Below are 25,871 nucleotides of genomic sequence, written 5' to 3' on the forward strand. Positions count from 1 at the left end.
TTTTTTTTTTTTACACCGGTACACACTCAGGGTGGTACAGTCGTGAGACAGTTACAAACTTGCAAGCTGATTCAGATTACAGAAAGATGAGAAAAAAGTAGCATAGCTATATCAAACTATATTGTGATTCAATGTATATTTTGTGACAACCGCTAATAATAATAATAATAATAATAATAATAATAATAATAATAATAATAATAATAATAATAATAATAATAATAGTTGACTAGACTAAGACTAGACTAAATAAAATGAAAAAACTAAGACTGGATTAAAATATCTACAGGTTTTTGTCAACTAGACTAAGACTAGACTAAAATAAAAAAATGCTGACTAAATTAACACTGGCTATCAGCAAGGAGAATCCTCCAATAGTGGTTTGAACTGAAAACATGGTTTGCTGTTGCACGTGAGAATGAGCACGTTACATGGCAGAACAGCTCTACCGCCTGTTTTGTGATCCACAAAGTCCTATTTATTATTTATAAAAAATGTGCTATCAGAGGTGCAGGCTGTCAACAAAACATTCCAAGGAAATAACGCTGATCCAACAAAGTTAATTGACTTGACTTGTTAGGCTTGCCATATCACTTGGAAGCAGTGATGATTTTACAGCTCAGGTTGATTTTCTCACAGGTCTCAGCATCTGGATCCTAATCCACAACTTGGATAAGAGACTGAGAAGGCAATCAGGGAAGACTGTGCCAGAGCAACAAAAGCAACAATACAAGGGCGCTGTGTTAACATCACAGTGCTACTGTTACAGGAGGTTCAGAATCGTTTGCCAGACAATATAAAAATCTTACGACAAATGTTTATGTTATGTGCTGGTGAAGCTCTTCGACATACAAAGAAATCAGTAACAGAGCTGGCAGAATTGTTTCTGACATCCCCAGAGGAAATCAGCAGAATTCAGTTTCAGTGGCAAAACATACACTACATCTAGTGGGAACATGTTGATGACACTGAAAAGTTCTGGTGTGAAGTGGAATCCTACAAAGATGTTGCAGATGAGAACCCATTCAAAGAGCTGTGTAATCTGGCACTAGCTCTTATTATTTTGCCACACAGCAATGCAGATGTGGAGCGTGTCTTCAAGCAGTTTAATGTAATTAAAAATAAATTAAGAAATTGTCTCTCACTGTGTACTGTGAACTGTGAACTCAATTCTTCACATTTGATGTGGCCTCCAAGCTGCTGGTAAGAAATGTTACAAATAGACCCTACCTCACAGTGTGCTCACTACAATTGGCATGATGGCATCCTACTAATCTGGAAGTAGTGAGTCAAATTCTGAAGAGAAGGAGCCCCCTTACCAGGACGTCCTCCAGTCTCTTTTTAAAAGTAAGAAATTAATTATATTTAATTGTACTTATATAACATTACACAGGCACCTGTTTATGTGTGTAAAATGAAAATTTACTGCATGTACTTACTTTGTTTTTATCAGTGGCCACCCCCCACTCATCCTATACTGGCTGACTTGTTCACTTGTCCCCCTGTGGTGGAACCACCTACCAGTTACCCTCAGGACTGTTCAGTATTTTACTGCTTTCCGCCTTCTTCTCAAAACCCACGTATTCAACCTTTATTTGCGAATTCTTATTTATATATATTTTTGTAATTTCCTTTATTTATATTTATTTGGTATATATATATATATATATATATATATATATATATATATATATATATATATATATATATATATATATATATGTGTGTGTGTGTGTGTGTGTGTGTGTGTGTTTGTTTTTCATTTTCATTGCCTGTAACTTATATACTTTTATATTCTGTTTAATTTGTCTCTTTGGATAAAAGCATCTGCTAAATAATTAAATAATAATAATAATAATAATGTGTGTAGAGAATGTTGGCCACCTGCCTGAGGATTAGGAAAATCCTACTGGCTAGAAACAATTACCATGGGGACCACAGCTTGCTTCTCAATCCTGCTTGAAAGGTGAAGGTCACAGTCAGCAGTATATCCCTGTGAAGCAATGCAGAGTGCTGCAAAGCTTACATTACTATGACTTGGAACTAAATGTAATATGTGAAGTTGTTTTGTAATATACAGAAAGGCAAATAACTGTACTGTACAATCACATTTAGTACCAACATATAGATAACGTCCTTAGGAAAATAACAATACAATTAACAAGAAGGCATGTATAAACATACAGATGTTATTAAGATTTAAATGCAAGCTTCTCATAATACTTAATGGAGACATTTCAAGTTGCATCTTGAGGAGTGTATTTGCACAAGATAACTGAAAGCCAATTTATATGGGTTTTGGGGGCTAAAAATATCAATTAAACATCTTCAAATGAAGGTTAAGCATAATAATTGTATAGGATGTGCTTGTGGCACTAAGATACAGTAACAAACTTTAGCTTTCTGTTTTGCCTGATCAAATCTTTGCATTTGCCTCTGTATTGTTCTTATTGAGCTCAACCTCTTATTGAATACTATTGATTATCAACCTATTATAAATGTATTGAATGTACTTGAAAGAGAAAGCACAGCAATTTTTCAATTGAATTTGTTCTTGTGCTTCAATTTGCTTTGTTTTTGCAATTGTGGAACACAGTGGTTTGGTCTGAATTAACACAAGGACATAAACACTAGCTATACAATTCTATTGTTTTGACAGAGAAAGAACTCATGCAGTAACAAGACAGCAAGGAAAGCAGACTATTGAAAAGGAGACAGTAGTTTTGATTCCCCATAAAAGCTAAAAAAAAAAAAAATCCTTTTAAACTAGTGCAGAACTAGGAAACCAATGTGTATAGTAGCTATGTGTTTATTTGTGGATATGAGGATAGAAGTCAATGCGAAAATGTTGCATCCGGGGTTTGACCTTGCTGTAACTAAGAATTTTGGACCTCCACATAAAATAATTGACTATGCTTGATCTAATTGATCTATTTGTATGTATTTATTAGGATGACGTATTAACAGTATGACATTTGATGTGATATACAACCTGTAATTGTGTATTCACGTTTGTGCTACATACAGGCACTGTTGGAATGTCAAATGGGAATAAGTGGAAATAATTTTTCAATAATCTAACATTAATGGATTGTGCTTGATTCTTGTGTAAAATGTTGAATTCTCTCTAAATTTGGAGGAAAAAAGAGAGCTCGCACAATCTATATATAAATACTTTTTAGGTCTCAAATGTACCATTGTTGAGTCTTTTGCATTATATGTGGACAGTCAGTCTACATTCAATTATTTTGTACAGGGGTGAATGCTCACTTGGATTCAGAACTTTTCAGTGCGGCCAATTGTAAATATTTTATGTTTTTACTGCTCTTCACACAGATGGCTGAAGCTGAAAATAAAACCTACAGTTGGAATGTTCCGCTATTGAAATAAATACTGCTAGCAGCCCTCCTGTATGGTTGAATCAGCTCGCTTCCAATGTATGTTTGAGGCTGGTGATCACTTGTGAGCAGCCCTCCTGTATGGTTGAATCAGCTCGCTTCCAATGTATGTTTGAGGCTGGTGATCACTTGTGAGCAGCCCTCCAGTATGGTTGAATCAGCTCACTTCCAATGTGTGTTTGTGGCTGGTGATCACTTGTGAGCAGCCCTCGTGTATGGTTGAATCCGCTTGCTTCCAATGTGTGTTTGTGGCTTTTAATCACTTGTGAGCAGCCCTCTTGTATGGCTGAACCCACTTGCTTCCAATGTGTGTTTGTGGCTGGTGATCACTTGTGAGCAGCCCTCGTGTATGATTGAATCCGCTTGCTTCCAATGTGTGTTTGTGGCTGGTGATCACTTGTGAGCAGCCCTCCAGTATGGTTGAATCCGTTCGCTTCCAATGTGCGTTTGTGGCTGGTGATCACTTGTGAACAGCCCTCATGTATGGTTGAATCCGTTCGCTTCCAATGTGCGTTTGTGGCTGGTGATCACTTGTGAGCAGCCCTCCAGTATGGTTGAATCAGTTCGCTTCCAATGTGCGTTTGTGGCTGGTGATCACTTGTGAGCAGCCCTCCAGTATGGTTGAATCCGCTTTCTTCCAATGTGTGTTTGTGGCTGGTGATCACTTGTGAGCAGCCCTCCAGTATGGTTGAATCAGCTCGCTTCCAATGTGTGTTTGTGGCTGGTGATCACTTGTGAGCAGCACTCCGGTATGGTTGAATCAGCTCGCTTCCAATGTGTGTTTGTGGCTGGTGATCACTTGCGACGTTATCGCATCATGCAGTGGGTACCGGGCTTTAGTAAGCTACATTATATAACTGATATAACTAAACGGGTACCCACTCAGATCTTTTTCTCATCTTAATTTTCTACTATTAAGCAGTAGACAAAAAAATAATAGTTAATAAAACATACGTTGTTTGGTCATGCGTGATATTAGTTTAAACATGGTTAATATTTTGTGTTGAGATTCCCTCGGATCGGTTAGTGTGTACTGGGCCCCCTCAACCTAAACTATCAACTTACCTATACATCAACTGAATTTTTGGAAGGTAATTTTATACTATATAATGTGTTTGGCGAGGCAGTGTGCTTTATATTTTTATAGCAATACGATCAATAATATAATTTCTATATTAACTATATTATCGTTTCTTTATAAATATCTACTATCTGCATGCAAGTCTTAAGTAAAGAAAGTATATTTAGGTTTCAGATTTTTTGTGTTTTACCCCGACTTTTATTCTCTCCTTTAAGAATTCAACTGATACCTGTTAAGTCATTCATGTATCTCAATCACAACTGAGAAATGTGTTAGTAGTAAAATGTAGTATTTTTTTTTTCTTTCTGTGAAACCACTAAATGGGCCTTTAAATCATCCAAGCCTTAATTTTACATTTACAAACTTGATTGCAACATGTTAATAAGCGACTAATCTTTATTAAAGCTACAGTGAAAAATAAAGTATTTTATGCTGGACACACTTTATTACAATCATACCCGTAATTGTATGTACATTAATAAATGTGAGTCTCTCCTGCTTTTAAATGAAAAAGTAAGACTGACAATTTAAAAGCCCATTTAGTTGTTTCACAGAAAACAAAACCTGTAAATTAAATAAATGGTACCATTAACGCATCTGATTGAGAAACACAAATAGCTTAGCAGGTAATTTAATTGTTAAAGGAGAGAAGAAAGGTCAGGGTAAAACACTGAAAACCAGAAACCCTAAGGGGTAGATGTACTAAAGTGTTGCGCCTGTCGCAGTAGTCGCAAACCAGTCGCAAACCAGTTGCAAATGAGTCGGAAGTCTAGGGTGAAATGTACTAAACATCTCACTAGAGACTTTTTAGGGAATGCTTTGCGGCAGCAGTTTTTCTTTAAGGTTCAACCTTAGATGAATATGTAATTATGGGCGTTCCTGCATACATTTGCAAATGCGGGTTCACAAATACTATAATGAGATGCACTAATGTTGCAGACAATTACGACACTTACAATTGAATCAATTTGTTAAGAGCTTTTGAAATCATGTTATGTTAATAATAATAATATAATAATAATATAATAATAATAATAATAATAATAATAATAATAATAATAATAAAAGAAACCCCCCTAAAATCATTTTGATTCAATTTAAAATAATATTTTATTTACATTGTACACAGCAGCATTATTTATTTTGTGTTACCTGTAATTCCAAGATTGTATTAAATTTAATTGAACTTTCTCTGTTATGTAAACAATGATTTTACTGCGGATGTGTCCAGGGCCGGATTAAAGGACATGGGGGCCCTACGCTAACCCATATTTTGAGGTCCCTATGCATTATTAAGGCGATTGGTGTTTTCAGCATATTGGTAACACCGTGGAACAATTATTATTATTTTTTTAATAATCGTAAATCTCAAAAAACTACTAACTTCTAAATCTTTTGTAGTCATTTTTGTATTACTTTAGTATAAATACATGTTAATTTGGATTCATATGTTGTTTTTTTCTGACTTTATGTGAACGAAAAGACACAAAAGCGCCCGTTTTCTCATTGGAAATAGTGATATTTCAAAATATCACTGTCCTGGTTACAAAAGCAAAGTTTGTGGGGAATAATAGCCATTTTCTATACTTTTGAGGCATAAGCAATTAGGAAATAACACTTACTACCAGGAACAAAAATTGTGTTACATAGTGATCCGGTCCTGCATTGGGGACAGAGACTATGAGTGAGCCAATTGTATATAGAGCAGGGGAGTGGATCGTGGCAGGTGCTGGAGTGGAGCGTGGAGCAAAAATTTACAGCCCTCTCTTTCACAGCATTGAGAAGAACTGAACACAATTTTATTTTTCTTAAATACATGTTTGGCCAGGGAGTTTGCACAAAAAAATTAAAAAAGGTGACAACTACAGATACAGTCACTGTACAGTATTTTCCATCATGCCTGTGCATGCAACATTAATGTTCCAGTTTCAAAGCAAAATTAGGAACTTATGTTTTGCAGACTTGAATTGCATTTTTTTAAAGTTTTTTTTTGTTTGTTTTTATACAGTTCTATGGTTATGAACCAATACAGCTCTTTGAAAACAGTTTATTTTCTGTACTCTTAAGGATAGTTCATACACTACAGGGTCCATCAGTCCCATTGAGACTCATATGTGTTCGTGGGTTACTTTGAGCTCCCTATGAGATATTCAGATACAAAAAAAGCCCAGCATTAAGCTAATTTGAAACGAATCATATGCAAAGTTTGAAACAGGTGAGTACACCGTATGTGACATCGCAGGAACCTGTTAATTGAAAGATGATATTTCCTAGCTTTTACTTTATTTTCACTTTAGGCATTTTTTTTCAATAACAAACAGTAATAATGAGAACGTGTCTTCAAATTGAATTAGATAACTTATCTAAACACTTTATGTAGGCTTTTTTTCTTTGTAGATCATAGCTGGGCATGAGGCATATTAAACTGTGTATGCCTTTACAGCCTTGTACCATACGACAGAAATCACAAGCGAGTGATAATAATTAATCTCACTGTTAATGATCATTTTAATTAAAATTCAAACATCCATGGGACCATAGAACACAAAATGATGCAACAAAGATCATAAGGCTTCAGTCCCAGGCAGTAAAGTACAAAAGCATTAGCAAGTGCATAATATAACATCCACAGAGGTTAATGGGTCAGTGGTTTTGATTTATGATTTCCATTACATGAGAGTAGGTGTTAAAACCTCATGCTGATATTGGATTCAGCTCTCGCCAAGTTAAGCACCAACTTCTTTTACTGTAAACTAATGTGATCCATCTGTGTTTCCCTCTATCTGATGATGTAGATATCCTTCTGCCTGATTTTGATGGCTGTAGTGTAATGCTGGCTCCAGGGATCAGCCACTGTGCGGCCTCCTTAGCACATCAGCATGACAATCGTCTGGACTGAGCTGAGTAGGGTACATCTCTGGGGTCTTCAAGTGCACACCTTCAATCCTTGGTATTTTGTCGACTAGCCCACGACACCTTATGAGGGCTCGTCAGTGATTCTGACTTCACAGCATCACCCCCCCTCCACTTAACTAAGCCCAGCTTACTTACCTTCCTTTACATCGATGTTGCTTTCTATGCTTGAGGTCCCCAACCAGAATTTATTTTCCTCTCAGCCAGAGCCAGTTGCTGCTCCTCTCTGTTGCTTCAGATTCTACAAGTTCTTCACTATGTGTCCCAACTCTTGACATCTGCCAGCATTTTCCAGTCTCTAGCAGCTTCCACCTAGACAAGTTTTTGTTTTAATACCTTTTCTTGGTAGTTGTTCCTCAGGACAGAGGAATGTTGTTCTTCTGGAATTGGTGGCAACCTGTTGGTCATGCTGCGCTTGTCTTCCAGTGCTAAGGCCAAAAATCACAGCATCTGGTCATGACACCAAGTAAACCATCCTTGGCTAAGACCCACCTTACATCCTGTCAAAATGTGTCTTAATGTGATGAACACAAAGGACCCCATGGATCCTCTCCTACCCATAGATTAAGGTTCTGTGGTGATGGGAGAACATCATATGTCAACCTGGTGCGGGAACACATCCTGCTCTGTTCCACTGTCCATAGATCTTGCCAACTGATCTTGCATTGTTCCACACTCTCCCATCTTGTCCACCCTTCCAGCTTGGCCTGGGAAACTGCCTTTATACCCCTCATCCTCTCCTCCTGCTTTTGCACCTCATTGACTACCAGCTTCCTCTGTTGAACTGTGGCTGCTTTGTGTCATGTAGGAGGAGCTGAACTGAGACCAAGGCCTCATTTTTTTACATATCTGCCCTGCTTGGAAAATTGTTGTATTTTTGGAAAGAAAATCTATCTACAACATATCCAAGTGCCATAAAACTCTGTGTGGCTTTCATTCATATTGTTTCTTTTGTTTGGCATTCTCCTCCCCTGCCACCACTTTGCAGCATGCTTTGCCTTTGGGGGCAGCTGGCCCTACTAGCCACTTCCTATCCATGGCACTAGACTACATGATGTCATTGTGTATTCGCTAGTTGCGGATAGCTGTCAGCACCCATGGACAAGGTCTCCAGCGCAATTCATCATTTGCCATTAATTTGTCTGTTTAATTGCAATTTAAATCACCCACATTGCTGATTCTCCGTCATGAATTGGTCATTGCGGTGGGCAGCTGGATAGACGGTGGATTACTGTACACAACAAATAACTTTTCCCACTCCATATTTGTAATATTCCAACTATTCTAATTAGATTGGTTACTGCATATGTTGTCTGAAGTGAACCCACCTACTGTACCAGTTAACACTAGAACTAGTTTTTTATTTTTCTTAAAAATATTTCCCAACATAAAACCAATGTCACCTTACAATAATTGATTTTGAGTTTCAGTGTTTTAAAATAAAATATCGAACAGAACGAAATTTCAGCGTACCATTTGTAATTCAGTAATATGAGAGAATTGGTCAGGGGTCTGAATACTAGCTGCCTAGCTGCCAAATCAGTGGAGAAAAATGCATTTAAACAACGTGATGCACCAAAAAAAAATGCTTCGGTAGTTCTAGTATTAAGCAGTGTGTTCTGGAAAACATTGTAAGAACATGGGTCAGTTAAGGGTGCAGTGGCAGTCTTACCTGACAATTTCCCACCTTTTTCAGAACTGTCAGCTCTTACCGTCAAGTAAAGCATAGTTTTTTTTTTTTTTTGTGTTTAATTAGGAAATACCAAAAGATAAATAATAAACACTAATTTAGACTAAGATCCAGTGGTGAAAGTAGTGACAATGTTCTACAGCAATTTTAGTCCTTAATTTGTTAACTTTTTGAAACCTTTTTAAATGGGCACTATAATGATTTTGTAATAAAACTATTTACCATGGAATAACATTTAAAAACTCCAAAGAACAACATTTGCCATCCCAAAAGGACTAAAGGCCCTTTCACTGTAAAAAAAAAGCGTGAATTTGTGAGCACAGCACAATGATGTTTCTTCAGTGTAGACTCTGCTAAGCTAAATTTGAGCATTCTTCAAGCATCTCAAGAGTCAACAGCTTAACTTGAACAGATGGAAAGCGTTTGAAAAATGCTCTGCTTTTACTTTTTTGGTGCAATTTTGTTCTTTCAGTACATTGAATAGGACAGCAATATGGTATGTTTTACCATATTGATTATCAGCTAAAAATATGGTTTTGTTTAACAGCTATTTTTAAAAATAAAAAATCACTCCACAGGCTACCATTTTGTAAGGATCCTTTTAGTGATGTAGTTTATTTGTGTATGCAGTGGCTTTGCCATGTGTAGTTCATTAAATTGCACTGTTCTACAATTCTTGCCATCCTAACTAAACTGGGATAAAAAGTGCATTGATTTTTGTATTGTTTTTTTAATTATTTTTTATATGGAATACATTCTCTGAAGCATTTTGGCCAAGAAATGAACATTGCATATTGTTAAAACCAAAAAAAAAAAAAAGCTCATTTGGATATTACAATTTGTATAAAAGTAGTATTTGAGTATGCTCTTTACATCTGGAGCAAGTTCTCTTATCTGATTATTAAATTTGAATTCCCCTCCTGGTAGACGCTCTCGATTGAATTAATCAATTATCTAGTTTCAGTAACTCAGTCAGCAGCTCTATACACTTTAGTAACCTTCATTTCCCATTTTCTTTCTGCAGGTTGTCATTCTTCCTTACACACCATTCGTTTTGACTGTTGCTTTCCATTGTGTATTTGTGTTACAGCTTCTCTCTATGAATTATTTCCCCTCTCTACTCTAATTAATCTAAATAATTTTCCTGCATAGACTTTCTTCATTGCTTTCTTTTCTATTTTCGGGATTTAGCTTTTACTACTTGTCAGAAAAGCTCAGAAGCAAAATAGAGTAATACAGATTGAACACACACCACTGCCAAGCGGAATGGGTACAAACCACAGCTTGCATTATCTTAAAACCCTTATATAGAGCACTACATCTTCAATTCCTTTACAGAATAATCATAAATCTGCAGTTATTTAAGTACAGTATACAAATAAAAGAATGAAAACCAAATACTGCATGTTTCATGTTCTATTGAACGATATTTCTGCAAATGATAATTTTAATGGTGATTTGTTGACCTACCTATTAACACTACCAGACAAACAAAAATACAGTGACATGAGGCCCACAGAATTTTATTTTTTATTTTTTTAAATATTATAGCGACAGTATTAAGAATTAATACTGAATTATAAGAAACTAAGAGTAAATACTACTGTAAGTGAGCCCTGTATTAAACATGCGGCTGTTATACTCTGTAACTTGTACCTCAGGATTCGGGTATGAACAGCTGCATAGGAAAACTGTTCACCTTGAGGTCAAAGGAATAAGTCTTCACAGTGGAACAGCTGTGCCTTCAAAGACAACCTACCAAAATACAAGTTGGTCTGAGAAAAAGAATGCAGATAGAATTCTATAAATGCACACTTACCAAATGACCTGTAGAACTCCTCCTTTGACAGATGCTTATCACCATTGTAATCATCGTATTTCAACAGATCAAACAAAGTGCACTCCGAGAGATCCTTACCCAGTCCTTCTTGTTTTATTACCTAATATGGAAAAAAAAGACTGTGTTAAGGCTATATATCAGTTGTAATATAAATGTGGTTTGCTGTAAAGCCGGAAAAATGAATGAACATTGAAACATAAAAGGAAAACGGTGAAAACGATTATGAAAAGTATGTTGACTAGTGGTCGGCCAATGCTGTGTATATAAATATACCCAATGAAAATGTATAATTTCTAGAAATTTCTCGAAAACAAACAATTATACGAAAAATCTATAGTAGCAAAAGTTTTGCTTTTGTGGATGAGGAAAAAAAAAGTTACAAGAAATAGATGTCATGGTTTATTTCAGAATTTTTTTGTTAAATTAAAAAAATACCAATTCAAAAGTATTCATACCCTGACAAGGAAAATTAAATGAATATCTAGTTGAGGCACCTTTAGCAATAATAACCTCTTTTAAACAATTAGGATATTTATCAATGAGCTTTTGGAATGATTCTTCAGTAATTTTTTTTACCATTCTTCAATGCAAAATTGTTCCATTTCATTCAAATTGAGGATTTCTCTTGTGCATAGCCTTCTTCAACTCATAACAAAGACTCTCAATCACATTTAGATCAGGACCTTGACTAGACCATTACAGAACCTTGATTTTGTTTTTCTTTAACCATTCTGACGTATATTTGATGTGTGCGTTGAATCGTTGTAGTGTTGGAACGTTCAGTTGCACTTTAAACCAAGTTTTGAAGCGGAGGGTTTCAGATGATTGGCCAATATCTTCTGGGATGCAATGGAATCCATTTTACCATGTATTGGAACTAAATTTCCTGTGCCACTAGAGGCAAAGCAGACCCATATAAGGTTATTACCATATCCATGCTTGACAGTAGTCATGCTGTTCTTTTCTTTGTATGCCTCACCAGACTTTCTGCAAACATAACATCTACCAGCATGACCAAATAGCTTGGTTTTTGTTTCATCACTCCACAAAACCTTTGACCAGAACACATATCCATCATTCAAATACTGTTTTGCAAACTTTAAGTGATTGTCCTTGTAACATTTTCCTAAGAGTGGCTTTTTCCTTGGCCTGCAACCATTGAGACCTTCACCATGCAATACACAACCTATGGTTGAAATGTTAACCACAGTCCCATTTGCAGCCAATTCACTTTGAATATCTATGCCAGTCAATCTCTGATTGTTATTTACCTTCCTCACAATTATTTTACTTATTCTGGTGAAACAAATAATTTATAATCTATTTCTTGTAATGTTTTTTTATTCTTATCCACAAAAGCAAAACTTTTGCTACAAAAGATTTTTCGAAATTTCTAGAAATGATAAATTTCCATTGGTGTAAACTTTTGACTACAACTATGTGTGTGTGTGTGTGTGTGTGTGTGTGTGTGTGTGTGTGTATATATACACAGTACCAGTCAAAAGTTTGAGTACACTTGCTGGAAACTAGTTTTTTTTCATAATTGACAATGTTTTACGTTGTATACGTTTCTGTAAATACTTGAAAATGAAAACACATATTACAATATACAAAACAAAATGTAAAGAGTATCAAAGCAATGTTCAAGAAAATTGAAAATTGTCTTGAAATCTTGGAGTCCTCAAAATATCCACCCTTTGCCTTAATAACAGCCTTACAAACATCGAGGCATTTGGTTAACAAGTTTCAGCAGGAAATCACCCGACATGTCTTCCCAGCTCTTCTGCAGAAATTCCTAGAGATGTAGGGCACTTGTGGGTAGCTTTGCTTTGACTCTTCTGTTCAGTTCGTGCCATACAAGTTCTGTGGGATTGAGGTCTGGAGACTGGGCAGGCCAGGTCATTAGATTGAGTTGTCCATCACTTTCCTTCTTCGCAAGGTAGTTCTTGTTCAACTTTGAGGTGCGTTTCAGGTCATTATGTTGTTTAAGAATGAAGGACTGCCCAACTAGCCGTAATCCTGATGGAATGGCACCCCTCTGAAGTATGCTATGATAGCCATGCTGGTTGAGCTTTCCAAGGACTTGGTAAAGATAACCAACTCTGTCAGCAGCAAAGCAACCCCAGACCATGACACTGCCTCCTCCATGCTTGACAGTGGGAAGCACACATGCACCCTCTCTGCATCTTACAAATACTCAGCGGTTGGACCCAAATATTTCAAATTTTGACTCATCGGTCCATAAGACCGACTTCCACTCCTCAAATGTCCAGTTTCTATGTTTTTTGGCCCAGGCAAGTCTCTTCCTCTTATATTGCACTCTAAACAATTATTTCTTTGCAGCAATTCTTCCAGTTAGGCCAGCTTCACGCAATCTCCTCTGAACAGTTGACCTTGAAACATTTGTACTTCTAGTAGCATTTAGCTGAGCTTGTATTTCAGGGGCAGTTAATTGCCAGTTTCTCAGACTTGTGACTCAAATGTTTTCTTCTATAAGTTTCTTCATATCGTTTGTAGTTCTTGGCCAAAGCAGTTACAGACACTTGAAAAGTTATTTCGATTTGTCTTAAAGATTGACCTTCATTTCTTAAAGTAATAACAGACTGTCTGTCTGTCTTTTTTCTTTGCTTAACTGGGTGTATTTTGTCATTTTCTGCTCCCTTACATTCAGGAATGACAAACTTGTGCCTATGCTATCTATATTTATAGTAATCATGGACCCTCACCTGTTAACAATAATTGGTGACACAAGGTTAATTAGGTAACATGCTAGTTAACTCAGCGAACATCTAACAAAGACACTGTGGCAGGCTGGCAAGTGGATAGAGGCCCAGAGACAGACTGCAGTTCAAAAAAATAACTAATTTTATTATAAATAAACACAAAAATAAAGTGCACAAGGGCAAAACAAAGATCTTTAAACACAAATAGAAAGACAACAAAACAAAACTTACAAAAAAAATATGGTTTCCAGGCTGGGCAATGCCTTCACTGGATTCAAACTTTCAAAACCACCAAACCAACCACCAACCACCAACCACCAACCTCAACTCCCTCCTCCTCAATGAGAAGCAGAGGCCTCCTTTTATGTCAGGTGGCTGGGCTCTGATTGATCGTTAATTAACCTAATCAACTAATCAACCCCAGCCACCTGAACATAATAAACCCAGGCAGGTAGGGGAAATTAATCCCATCCCTGCCAATTTAAAAAGGGCAGAGCTTTGCTCTGCCACAGACACTTTTATACTTAGACCAGTGTTCTAACACTGTGTTATACACATTTCAGACTTTTAACTGACTTGGGCTTCAGACTGAAATCCCCTTGCTTTGGGTGACCATTTCATTGAAATTGACAAGATTTACATTTTCATTTAAAAATTTAATTTTAGAATGCAATTCACTTATGATTAACAGCTTATATAAGTACACGTATCATATAATGAAAAATAAAGTGTTTATAGACAAGTTCATATAGTTAAAAGCATAGATAATCATGAAAAATCTGGTTTCAAGCAGGTATACTCAAACTCTTGACATATATATATATATAAAATCCAGTGTGGTTTCACTTTTCAGAGGGCTGTCATGTGAATAAGGAAGAATTACTACTATATATTACAGATTTCCTATTACAGTAGTCTCTGCATATAGGATCATCGCCTAAGAGAACACCCTTGTGGTGAAAAAGATTTTTGTCATTGTAAATGCTCCGCCAAAAGGATCAGGAACTTCGCTTAAAAGGACAACTTTTTGGCACCAATGGCAATTTGTTCACAACTGTATTGTTTTGTAATCTGATATCCTCAAACTTAAATTCAGATGGTTTATTCAATCTTTTTACATTTGATTTGTCATCGAAAGAATGTCTCAAGGCGCATTGATTGGTTTATTAAATTTTTTCAGAACCGCCTCATTTTGTATTTTGATTTCCACGAGTGCACCTCATTGCTACAAAATGACATGTAAACAAACGTCGAAATGCGTCGCTGTTTCTCTTGTTACAAAAAGTTGGAAATTGTTCGAGCTCCTGAAAAAAACCTGAATCAGGCATGTCATTGAGGAATTATGTGTTCTGTTAGATCATTTTGAGCATGTCTTGAATATTTCTCCTACACAGGTATTCATAATTAATCTACAGCTGCTGCAATTTTTTTAATGTGTGTAGGGGTGCTGTGTTAATTTAGTTTGACAATTTTTTTTTAACGTTAGTTTGTCTGTTACTTTTTTATTATCATTTATTAACATACATTTTATTGCTTTTCTATTATTCTATTAATTTCATATGATGATGCACATGCATCATGACAGTAATAGATGTTTATTTATTTATTGATTGATATTGTGTGGTGGTCAACTCCGTCTTAAAGAACACTTCGGCTAAGAGAACAATTGATTCCCAAGGGGTTTTCTATTAGCCGAAGAGTACTTTATTAAAAATAAAGTGCTTGTATTCCTGTAATATTTAGAGATGCCACTAAATAGATTAGAGGTCCTCAAACTGATAACTGATAAAAGGTAAACTGCAAAGAAGAAAGAAAACCTGTACTGAAGCCAAAGTAAATATTTTGAGCTGTAGGGCTGTTCGTATCATTTGCGAACAAAACTGTGAAAGACCACTTTTTTCCTAGGATTGTCTGGGGTTTGTCTTGTAAGGATGCGACATTTGGGTTACATGGTTAGATAAAGGAACCCGCAAGTCATCTGAAAATAATAAAGTCTGGTAATAATTATGTGTCAGCTTTCAGGACTCGCAAGGTTGCAGCAGGTAACTTCCTAAGAGCACAAGGGATCCATAATGTTAATATAATAGAGTTGGAATCCTTTCTAAAAACATCTTTGTGTATTTCAAACTTCAGGCTATACAGTTCGACTCCATTACTAAAAGTGTGGTAGCGTTTGAATCTTTCTTGTTTATAAGTACATATTACTTATTTCATACTTTCATACTTATTCTTTAAGTATCACTACCCACCTGTGACAGCTCGTTGCTGTCGACAAGACCACTGTTGTCCGAGTCAAAGTATTTAAACATCAGGTCTACCAGCACTTTCTTCAGGGACATTTTGTCTTCATTTTCCCCCCCTTTTCCTTGTTTGACATACTTCTGGTTCTGCAGATCAAGCATCTTATTTTTTAGTTTGCCATAATCAGTTGTCCTGCATTTGTCACCTGCAAGAAAAAAAAAAAAGTATTTCCAGGCAGCCCCACGTTTATGAGATGTAATTCAGACCAATTTTTACAGCAAACTGGCGCTACTGATATATATATATATATATATATATATATATATATATATATATATATATATATATAACATTAGTTACCTCTGTAGTGATACTAAAGGTATTTACAGAGAAAAACACAAAGATAAAATACCAAGTTATAAAACATGAACATAGTTACATACATTTACACATAATGTTTAAAAATCAAACATGATATGATTTAGTAGTTTGTTACATACATAACAGTTGCAACTTTAAGTAAAGTATCAATCCAACCATTAACTGTGTGCTACATTGCTCCCTCGCTATAAGGCTGTCGGTTATAATGCGACTACAGCAGGTCCCCCAATTTCCTGACCTAGTGATTCATACAATGTTTGTTTGACTGTTGCTTTGAACTGAACTCCCAACTGTTGTTTAGCCAGGCTATTTATATTTTAAAAACTGCTAATTAAAATGATACATGAGTGGGAATGTTACCTTTTTTATATAAAAAAAATAGCATTGATTACATTATGCTTTATGCATGGTTAATGCACAGAAAGATACATTTTTGCTTCACTATATACAGTGCCTATAGAAAGTCTACACCCCCTTTCAAATTTTTCACCTTTTGTTGCCTTATAGCCTGGAATTAAAATACATTAAAATATATATTTTTTTCATTTATCTACACATCTTACCCCACAACTTCCAAGTGAAAAAAATATTGTAGAAATTTGTAGAAAATTAAAAATCAAAACTGAAAAAGCTTGGTTGGATAAGTGTCCACCCTCTTGTAATAGCAATCCTAAATTAGATCAGGTGTAACCAATCGCCTTCAAAATCACACACCAAGTTAAGTGGCCTCCACTTGTGTTAAATTGTAGTGATTCACATGATTTCAGGATAAATTCAGCAATTCCTGTAGGTTCCCTCTTCTGGGTAGTGCATTTCAAAGCAAAGACTCAACCATGAGCACCAAGGCGCTTTCAAAAGAACTCCGGGACAAAGTTGTTGAAAGGCACAGATCAGGGGATGGGTATAAAAAAATATCAAATGCCTTGCATATCCCTTGGAGCACAGTCAAGACGATTATTAAGAAGTGGAAGGTGTATGGCACTATCAAGTCCCTGCCTAGATCAGGCTGTCCCTCCAAACTGGATGACCGAGCAAGAAAGAGACTGATCAATGAGGTTACTAAGAGGACAATGGCAACTTTGCAACAGCTACAGGCTTTTATGGCCAAGACTGGTCAAATTGTGCATGTGACAACAATATCCCAAGCATTCCACAAATCTGGCCTGTATGGTAGGGTGGCAAGAAGGAAGCCATTACTCAAGAAAGCTCACCTTGAATCCAGTTTGAAGTATGCAAAAAAAAAAAAAAAAAAAAAAAAACACTCAGGAGATTCTGTAGCCATGTGGCAAAAAGTTTTGTGGTCTGACAAAACTAAAATGGAACTTTTTGGCCTAAATGCAAAGCGTTATGTTTGGCTCAAATTCAACACAGCACATCAACCAAAGAACACCATCCCTTCTATGAAGCATGGTTGTGGCAGCATCTTGTTATGGGGATGTTTCTCATCGGCAGGGACTGGGGCACTTGTCAGGATAGAAGGGAAAATGAATGGAGCAAAGTACAGAGAAGTCCTTGAGGAAAACCTGTTACCCTCTGCAAGAAAGCTGAAACTGGGATGGAAGTTCACCCTTCAGCATGACAACGATACAAAGCACAGCCACAGAAGTGGCTAAGGAACAAAAAGGTAAATGTCCTTGAGTGGCCCAGTCAGAGCACCGACCTAAATCCAATCGAAAATTTGTGGCATGACTTGAAGATTGCTGTCCATCAACGCTCCCCAAGGAACTTAACAGAGCTTGAACAGTTTTGTAAAGAAGAATGGTCAAATATTGCCAAATCTAGGTGTGTAAAGTTGGTAGAGACCTATCCCAACAGGCTCACAGCTGTAATGGCTGCCAAAGGTGCTTCCACCGTGTAGTAACTCAGGGGGGTGGAGACTTATCCAATTATGATCTTTCAGGTTTGTATTTTATTTTTATGATACTAGTGTAAAAAAAAAATGTTATAAATACAATACAAAGAAAAACGCCACATGGTAAGAAATACCAGATATGTCTATTTATTTCACATTAATTTTATTCAAAGTGTAGGGGAGCACCACATACTAGATTCATATTTCTGTAAAATGACTCTTCTTTGTTTTAATAATGCTGACCAAATATAATAATAATAATAATAATAATAATAATAATAATAATAATAATAATAATAATAATAATAATAATAATAATAATAATAATAATAATAATAATAATAATCACATTCACACACTAAATGAAGATTGTATTAAAACAGAAACTCAATAAACAAAAGTATATTAAACTAATTTTCTCCATATTTACAAAGAAATATGTGTAGATGTATTCTTTTTGAATGATTTACATGTTAAACCAGATCACATATAAACATTCATTGTTAAATGTCATTTTTTTAGTGTGTGGTGTACTCAAACTTTTCTTTGTTTTATTTATCCGTGTTTAGTTCCCCCCGCTGCCTACTTCTTTCAAGGTTACAGGCTTCCAAACGTAATAGTCTGACTGGCTTCCAAGAGTGTATGTGCACTAATAACAAAGGCACATAGACAAGCTTTTTTTCCTAACATTAACACTATAAGCCCTGTGGCGGTCATTTTGGCGGTTTTTGGTTTTAAAATGTAATCTTCTCAAGTCATGTAACACATATGGGGGTGCGTGTTCATGTAACTTTCTGTCCACATGTATTAAATATTTTCACAAAGCATGAAACGCCGGAGTGCTGAAATAAAGGAGATATATTACATTATACCTAAAAGCCCTGGGAGAAGTTACATTGACGGCCACACAGAAAACAATTGTATTTTGATTGTACAGAATGGTATTCTACTTTATTATTTATATTTACCAGTCCGCAATGTGTTTATCTGTAATCAGATTAGTCTCTACTCTCTGCCTGTGAATGACTAACAGTTTTATGTAATATCCATAAGAAAGAAAAGGTTTTTAAAAAATGTACAGAAAAAGTTTAAAAGATTTAAAAATCAGCTGAAAATATAAGACTTTCATCTTTTAAACTTTTTCTGTACATTTTTTAAAAACCTTTTCTTTCATATGCCTTCAATTTTGTACACTGCATATATATATATATATATATATATATATATATATATATATATATATATATATATATATATGCTTCGGTTGTTCAGATGTTTGTGGCGTACTCAACTAAAAAAAAAAAAAAAAAAAAGAATTACACCGACTGTTTCTCCTTTTTATACTATTTATAGTGTTTTGAATACAGCCATCAGAAAGACTGCTGCGGGGCTTCTAGTGTTAATACTTGTTTAGTCTATTTGTTCAAATCATTGTAACCTGTTCAGAATTTGCTGCAATGTTATTTATTCTGGTTTTATTTTCTTTAAAACACAGTACAATTATTACAATATTCTGACAATGTCAGTCAGTACTGACCTTCTTTCGTTTTTAACTGTAATGTGTTCTTTCAACAATAATAATGTTATTTGTATACCAGTTTAACTTGAAATGGTTTTATAACATGTATTTCTAATTCTGTTACTTCAGTATAACAGTTGCTCCTAGAAATGGTAATATTATTTTACTGAATTAAGACTGACCCCTTTCACTGTAAATACAAAATCCAGTTGAAGCAGACTTTAACACATCCTAGCCTTTTGCCAATTTTTTGGTGTTGATTAATATGAGACATGAAGTAATGAAAGTAAAGTAACAAAAGAAGCTACTTTTTCTCATAAAACTAGAATATGTTAACAAGGTCTTATGATAAGACTCTACCAAGTTTGACTCCTTCCAGCAGGTGCTTTCATAGACTGTCAATAATATTTTCTACTGGTTTTCCAGATCCATTTGAAAGGACTATATACAGTATTGCTATAATTATTAACAACGAGTATATCATATTATTTTAATCAATACAGGCCAGTTTAAATCATCCAATTCATGCCTATTAACTCAACACGTTCCCAGCAGGATTTGAACTCTGCGCCAGGCTCAGCTCGGACTGGTTCTGCCAACACCACAACAGGCCTGTGCATATGTGCTAAAAATATTTTCTAAAACACATTTCAGTCATTACAATATTTGTTGCAGTTACACAAATATTCAATTTGTATCCCCTGCTTCCAGTATCTGTGACAATCTTGGGTCAGTTTCTGCTCTCAGTGAGTCAGTTTCTGCTCACAGGTGTGATTGATAGTCTTTAAAAGTTGTTAAACAAGCAGGAATATTATTGCAGAAATCTGTGTTAGCTTAAAATGAAAAAAAGATTCTGTAAAACTGAGGGACACTGACCTAATGCAATAATCCTGTGCGAGTGCCCTTTGGAATGTGCATTAGCCAAAGGTTTTATCAGAAGAAGTAACCTAAAATAACCCCTGTGCTTGTGAAATATTATCTATAACTGTGCTTTGGAGCTTCTTGGTACTAAAAAGAATGTTTTAGCAAGCAAGGCAGGACTAATTATCAAGAACAGTGCTTTAAATCAGGAAACACCTAGTCGTTATAATCTTTATCTTAACAAAATAATAGAACTCCATGGTACCGGAGGTATATATTACACACTTTTATCAATTACCTCATATATCCCGAGGTTAGAAAAATAGAGAAAAGCTTGGTACTGCATATTATTAATCATAATGGAGTAGAAAGTATATTACTCTTTTTAGAGATAAGGGCTGTCTAAAAGCCAGATGTTTTAGGTTTAATTAAGCCTTATGATGCAGAAACATTCTATAAATATCAAGGCAAAAATGCAGTTTATAGATCAGTTGAGTTTGGTAACACAGACTAAGGTGATCCACCACTTGAAGAATGTTCTTGTGAAGCTGACTGCTGGTGTCATATTTAGAGCCTTTTAGTTTGGGAAAGCACACTTTTTGCATTTGCATCTCACCTATATTGGAGTCATCTATAATGATATAATTATTACATTTAGCTCCAGAAAGGTTGTTATATTGTCTGCTTTAGGTTAGCTTTGAGTGATCTTGGTTATTACATATTGTAACCATATTGCTTTATAATATTGATACTGTTAGTTTGCGCAGACACCGGATTGCCTGGAGTATCTCTGAGCTAGGATTCCAGTCAATCTGCGATTACTCGATCCATTTCAAGTGTTAATAAACCAAAGGAGTAAATATACTTATACTCTGATTTATTAAGCTTTGAATAAATTTTGTCCATGTGATTATTCTTGACTGTCTGTGTATGTTAAAATCTGTAAGCCAGTACACAAACTATCCACATATAGGAGTTTAAACCATCTATTGCCTCCCCTGATTCTATTAGAGAATAAAAGAAGTGCAAGAATGTGACAGTAAGCAAGGAATCTTCATTATCATACACAGACTCAACCTGTCAAAGGGCTTATATCACATGTAAAAGACCCAACTATATTATTCCTCAGATCATTTTTTGATAATATGTGACAGAAAGTCTGCATTCTTTTGAAAATAATACACACTTGTATGTCTGTTCAGTGAAACACTAAGGTCCGTTTTTCTTGAGGACCATTAGTCAAAATGATATGTTCAATATGAACGTCTAACATTTATGTCACAATACATTCGAACAATAATCCTCAGAGAAAGGCCTTTTCTCTACACGTGTTGTTTTCACTAGCTTCAAATTCAGTTTCTGTCTACTCCATACTGTTCTTAAAGATTAGGGCTGCTGTTAATATATTCAAACAATTTAATCTAAGTCTGAAGTAAAATCATTTTATGAGTTAATTTAAAAAAAAATGTAAGAGTGAAAAACTGAAATGTCTTAGATATAAAACTAGGTCAGGTCTGCAAGACATACAGAAATACTCTTATGAGAAAATGTGCTGTCAACCGCAATTATATCATTTGTCAAATGCAGTTATCTACAAATGCTGTCATAAAAGAATGTATCTTAAAAAGTGAGCAAAGCATTTCAAGCAGATACAATGCTGGGTGTGGCTAATAGAAATATCACCATCATTTCAGTATTAAAAGTAGGACAACACCTGTTACTGTCAAATTATTTAAAAAACCCAGAATACACTCTCTATTGTCTTTAAAAGCAATCAATTATCACCTTAACATTGTATGAATAGGACTCAATGTCTACATGGGTATACTGTATAATCGTAAATCTCGAAAAACTACTCACTTCTAAATCTTTTGTAGTCATTTTTGTATTACTTTAGTATAAATACATGTTAATTTGGATTCATATGTTGTTTTTTTCTGACTTTATGTGAACAAAAAGACACAAAAGCGCCTGTTTTCTCATTGGAAATAGTGATATTTTGAAATTTACCTGTCCTGGTCACAAAAGCAAAGTTTGTGGCGAATAATAGCCATTTTCTATACTTTTGAGGCATAAGCAATTAGGAAATAACACTTACTACCCAGGAACAAAAAAAATAAATACATTTGTTACACGGTGTAATTACCAAAATTTCAGCTTCCATGTATCAGTACTGTACATACCGTTACTGAAACACAACTGATGCTTATAAGCGTCTGTAAAAGTATCCCAAGGTCAAATTTTCTGAAAAATCATGAAAAAAATACTAGTACCAGTGAACTAGAACATTCTTTGAACAAATCTTGCCTGATCATTTAAAAATGTGGGTTTTTTTGGGTTTTTTTTTACTCAAAAATTAAAAGCCTTATCTTTGGCAAACATGCTTTCTAAAATTGATGTGTAATGTGTAACACAACTTATCTTTCAGGAAATGTATCACCCCCACTACAGAACTAGTCTATCCTGGAAAATAAAATTTAAACCCTTTTCACAGCTGGATTGTGTTGTTCCTGATAGGATTTGCAATCCTTTTAGTTTGCACCTGCCTGTATGGTGACATTGTTTTGCTTAATAATTCTAGTCACGATGGCAGGGATATATGGGTAAGTGTTTTGTACAGCTCTACAGTTAGAGATGTTATTAATTGTAATAGACTGGTAAATCAATTTGTCAGTCAAGTCCTGGGTTGAAAATAATGCATGCAGCACCCACAAATATTGATCTGGCCTATCAGGACATTTTCTGTGAAGTGTGAGTAAACAAACAGAAGCAGAATCACTGCTTTAGTGTGGGGACATGTTGTCTTAGCAATTGGAATGTCCTCTTCTTTAAGATATTCATTATCTGAAAGAAGACTGGTGGTCATTTATAAAATACAATGGCCATCATCACAGTATATATTCTCAAAACTAATAATAAACATCATAAGACTAGTAACAAACTAACAAGATCATATTCCTGATTTATGGATTATTTATTTCTGGTTTGGTAACTGCACTGGCAATTTTTTCTTATGAAAGAGATCATCATGCTTTTGATGATTTGAATAAAAATATGTTTCATTTTTTCCCCACAATAAGAAATTCAGAAAATCTGTTATTCTTTCAATAAATATACATTTTTTATAACAGTTGTTATCAATGGCTACAAAACCAACAAAGCGAAACCTTATCAACAGAAGCTGAAAGTAATTTAGTTAGGTACCACAAAGAGTAAACAGGAAACTGCTTTATCTATACTGATACTTAAATACATAACATACAGCTTTATTTAATACATGTGGATAATACACATTAGAATATATATATATATAGCTCTGTAAAAAATTAAGAGACCACTGCAAAATTATCAGTTTCTCTGGCTTTACTATTTATAGGTATGTGTTTGGGTAAAATGAACATTTTTGTTTTATTCTATAAACTACTGACAACATTTCTCCCAAATTCCAAATACAAATGTTGTCATTTAGAGCATTTATTTGCAGAAAATGACAACTGGTCAAAATAACAAAAAGATGCAGTGTTGTCAGACCTCGAATAATGCAAAGAAAATAAGTTCATATTCATTTTTAAACAACACAATACTAATGTTTTAACTTAGGAAGAGTTCAGAAATCAATATTTGGTGGAATAACCCTGATTTTCAATCACAGCTTTCATGCGTCTTGGCATGCTCTCCACCAGTCTTTTACATTGATGTTGGGTGACTTTATGTCACTCCTGGCGCAAAAATTCAAGCAGCTCGGCTTTGTTTGATGGCTTGTGACCATCCGTCTTCCTCTTGATCACATTCCAGAGGTTTTCAGTGGGGTTCAGGTCTGGAGATTGGGCTGGCCATGACAGGGTCTTGATCTGGTGGTCCTCCATCCACACCTTGATTGACCTGGCTGTGTGGCAAGGAGCATTGTCCTGCTGGAAAACCAATCCTCAGAGTTGGGGAACATTGTCAGAGCAAAAGGAAACAAGTTTTCTTCCAGGACAACCTTGAACTTGGCTCACGCCAAGATAAGCACCAACTAAGACGTAGCTTTACAGTAAACTAATGTGATCCATCTGCATCTCCATCCATTTGCGTTTCTTTTGATCTGATGATGTAGATATTCTTCTGCCTGGTGTCAATGGCTGAAGTGTAATCTAACTCCATTGTGATCAGCTGCGGGGCAGGCAGCGATTGGACAGACCGTGGTGCCGGGCTGATCACAGGGAGGAGTTTGGCAGTACAAAGGGGATGCAACCTCGTGAGTGCAGCTTCTTATGCTGAATGTGATAACAAGCCGGAGCACTGTTTGTTTGTTTGTTTTGTTTCTATTGTATATTCCAGAGGAATAGGAGCCAGGGAGCCAGCACTTTTGACCCATACTCAGCACCGCACAGCACAGCACAGCAAGTACCACAGGTAAGACAGTGCCCTTTTCCATGCACGGATGTGGATGTGGATTATTGTGTATTATTATTTGAAAAGTGAAATTGTGCCGTATACCCCCAATATCATTGCTGATAAAGGGGCATTCTTTTTATTTAAGCTTTATTAAATACGGACTGTTTTTGAACTGGAACACTTGATCGGGACATTGTTTTATTCACCCACACCACTCACATCTTGACACCCTTCTTTAGGGTTTAATATTTATTTACACAGAATTATACAAAAAAACTCCAGCATTTACATTCCTGCCAAGTCTCCAGATTTCATCAGGAAATTCCCAATATAGAGGTGTGATCTCCCTTCTCATGGTGAGACTCAAGAAACTCCCGATAAGCATTACGTTTTTACCTTTTTGAGATGTGATTGGCAAGGTTTTAGTTTATTATATGAGTAAAGCCCCGATCACACCTGGAACGATAACGATTTTTAAAAATCGTTCCCGTTCAAATGAATGGAGGTGGTCACACCACAGTGAAAACGATCATTGAAAAGAGATGACTGCCCTCCACTGTTCCACCATAGAACATCATGTTGGAAAACTGGTTCTAGTATACATGTTTTTTTTTTTTTTTTTTAATTGTTATAAATTATTTGATAAATAGCCATTAATGTATAATTATAGCACAAGCGTGATGTATGATCCTATATGCTCCATAGACACTTCACTGATACAAGCTGAAAACAGCAAAGGTAATGAACAGCACAGAGCGCTATCCAGGCACAATCACAAGGCGCCTGCTTCACCTGTATGTCAGAGTGGGAATCCACGCAATCAAAATCGGGCTTGCTTACAGGTGGAAAATATGGACGTGATAGATTCTGTTTTTTTGTTTTTTTTTAATATAATTAGCGGTTAACTTTGAGCTGCTAAACAAAGATTAAATAAGTATACATCGTGGTGTAGAGAACATTGTAGCGTGCATGGGGGTAGGCAGCAGCAGCAAAGG

At 35.6% G+C, this 25,871-nt stretch overlaps 1 protein-coding gene across 2 annotated transcripts in view; it reads right to left on the reverse strand.

Annotated features, from left to right (window-relative positions):
* The window catches only part of LOC121295302 (follistatin-related protein 5-like), a 211,284-nt gene that overhangs the window by 95,166 nt on the left and 90,247 nt on the right, over nt 1-25,871 (reverse strand). For both annotated transcript variants that reach the window (XM_041219779.1, XM_041219785.1), the window contains 2 exons: nt 15,895-16,091; nt 10,902-11,022 (listed from right to left, as the gene is read on the reverse strand). In XM_041219779.1, the coding sequence (XP_041075713.1) occupies nt 10,902-11,022; nt 15,895-16,091 (318 nt within the window). The remainder of the gene's footprint in view (nt 1-10,901; nt 11,023-15,894; nt 16,092-25,871) is intronic.

Source organism: Polyodon spathula, chromosome 2, assembly GCF_017654505.1.
Source record: "Polyodon spathula isolate WHYD16114869_AA chromosome 2, ASM1765450v1, whole genome shotgun sequence".
NCBI classification, from domain to species: domain Eukaryota; kingdom Metazoa; phylum Chordata; class Actinopteri; order Acipenseriformes; family Polyodontidae; genus Polyodon; species Polyodon spathula.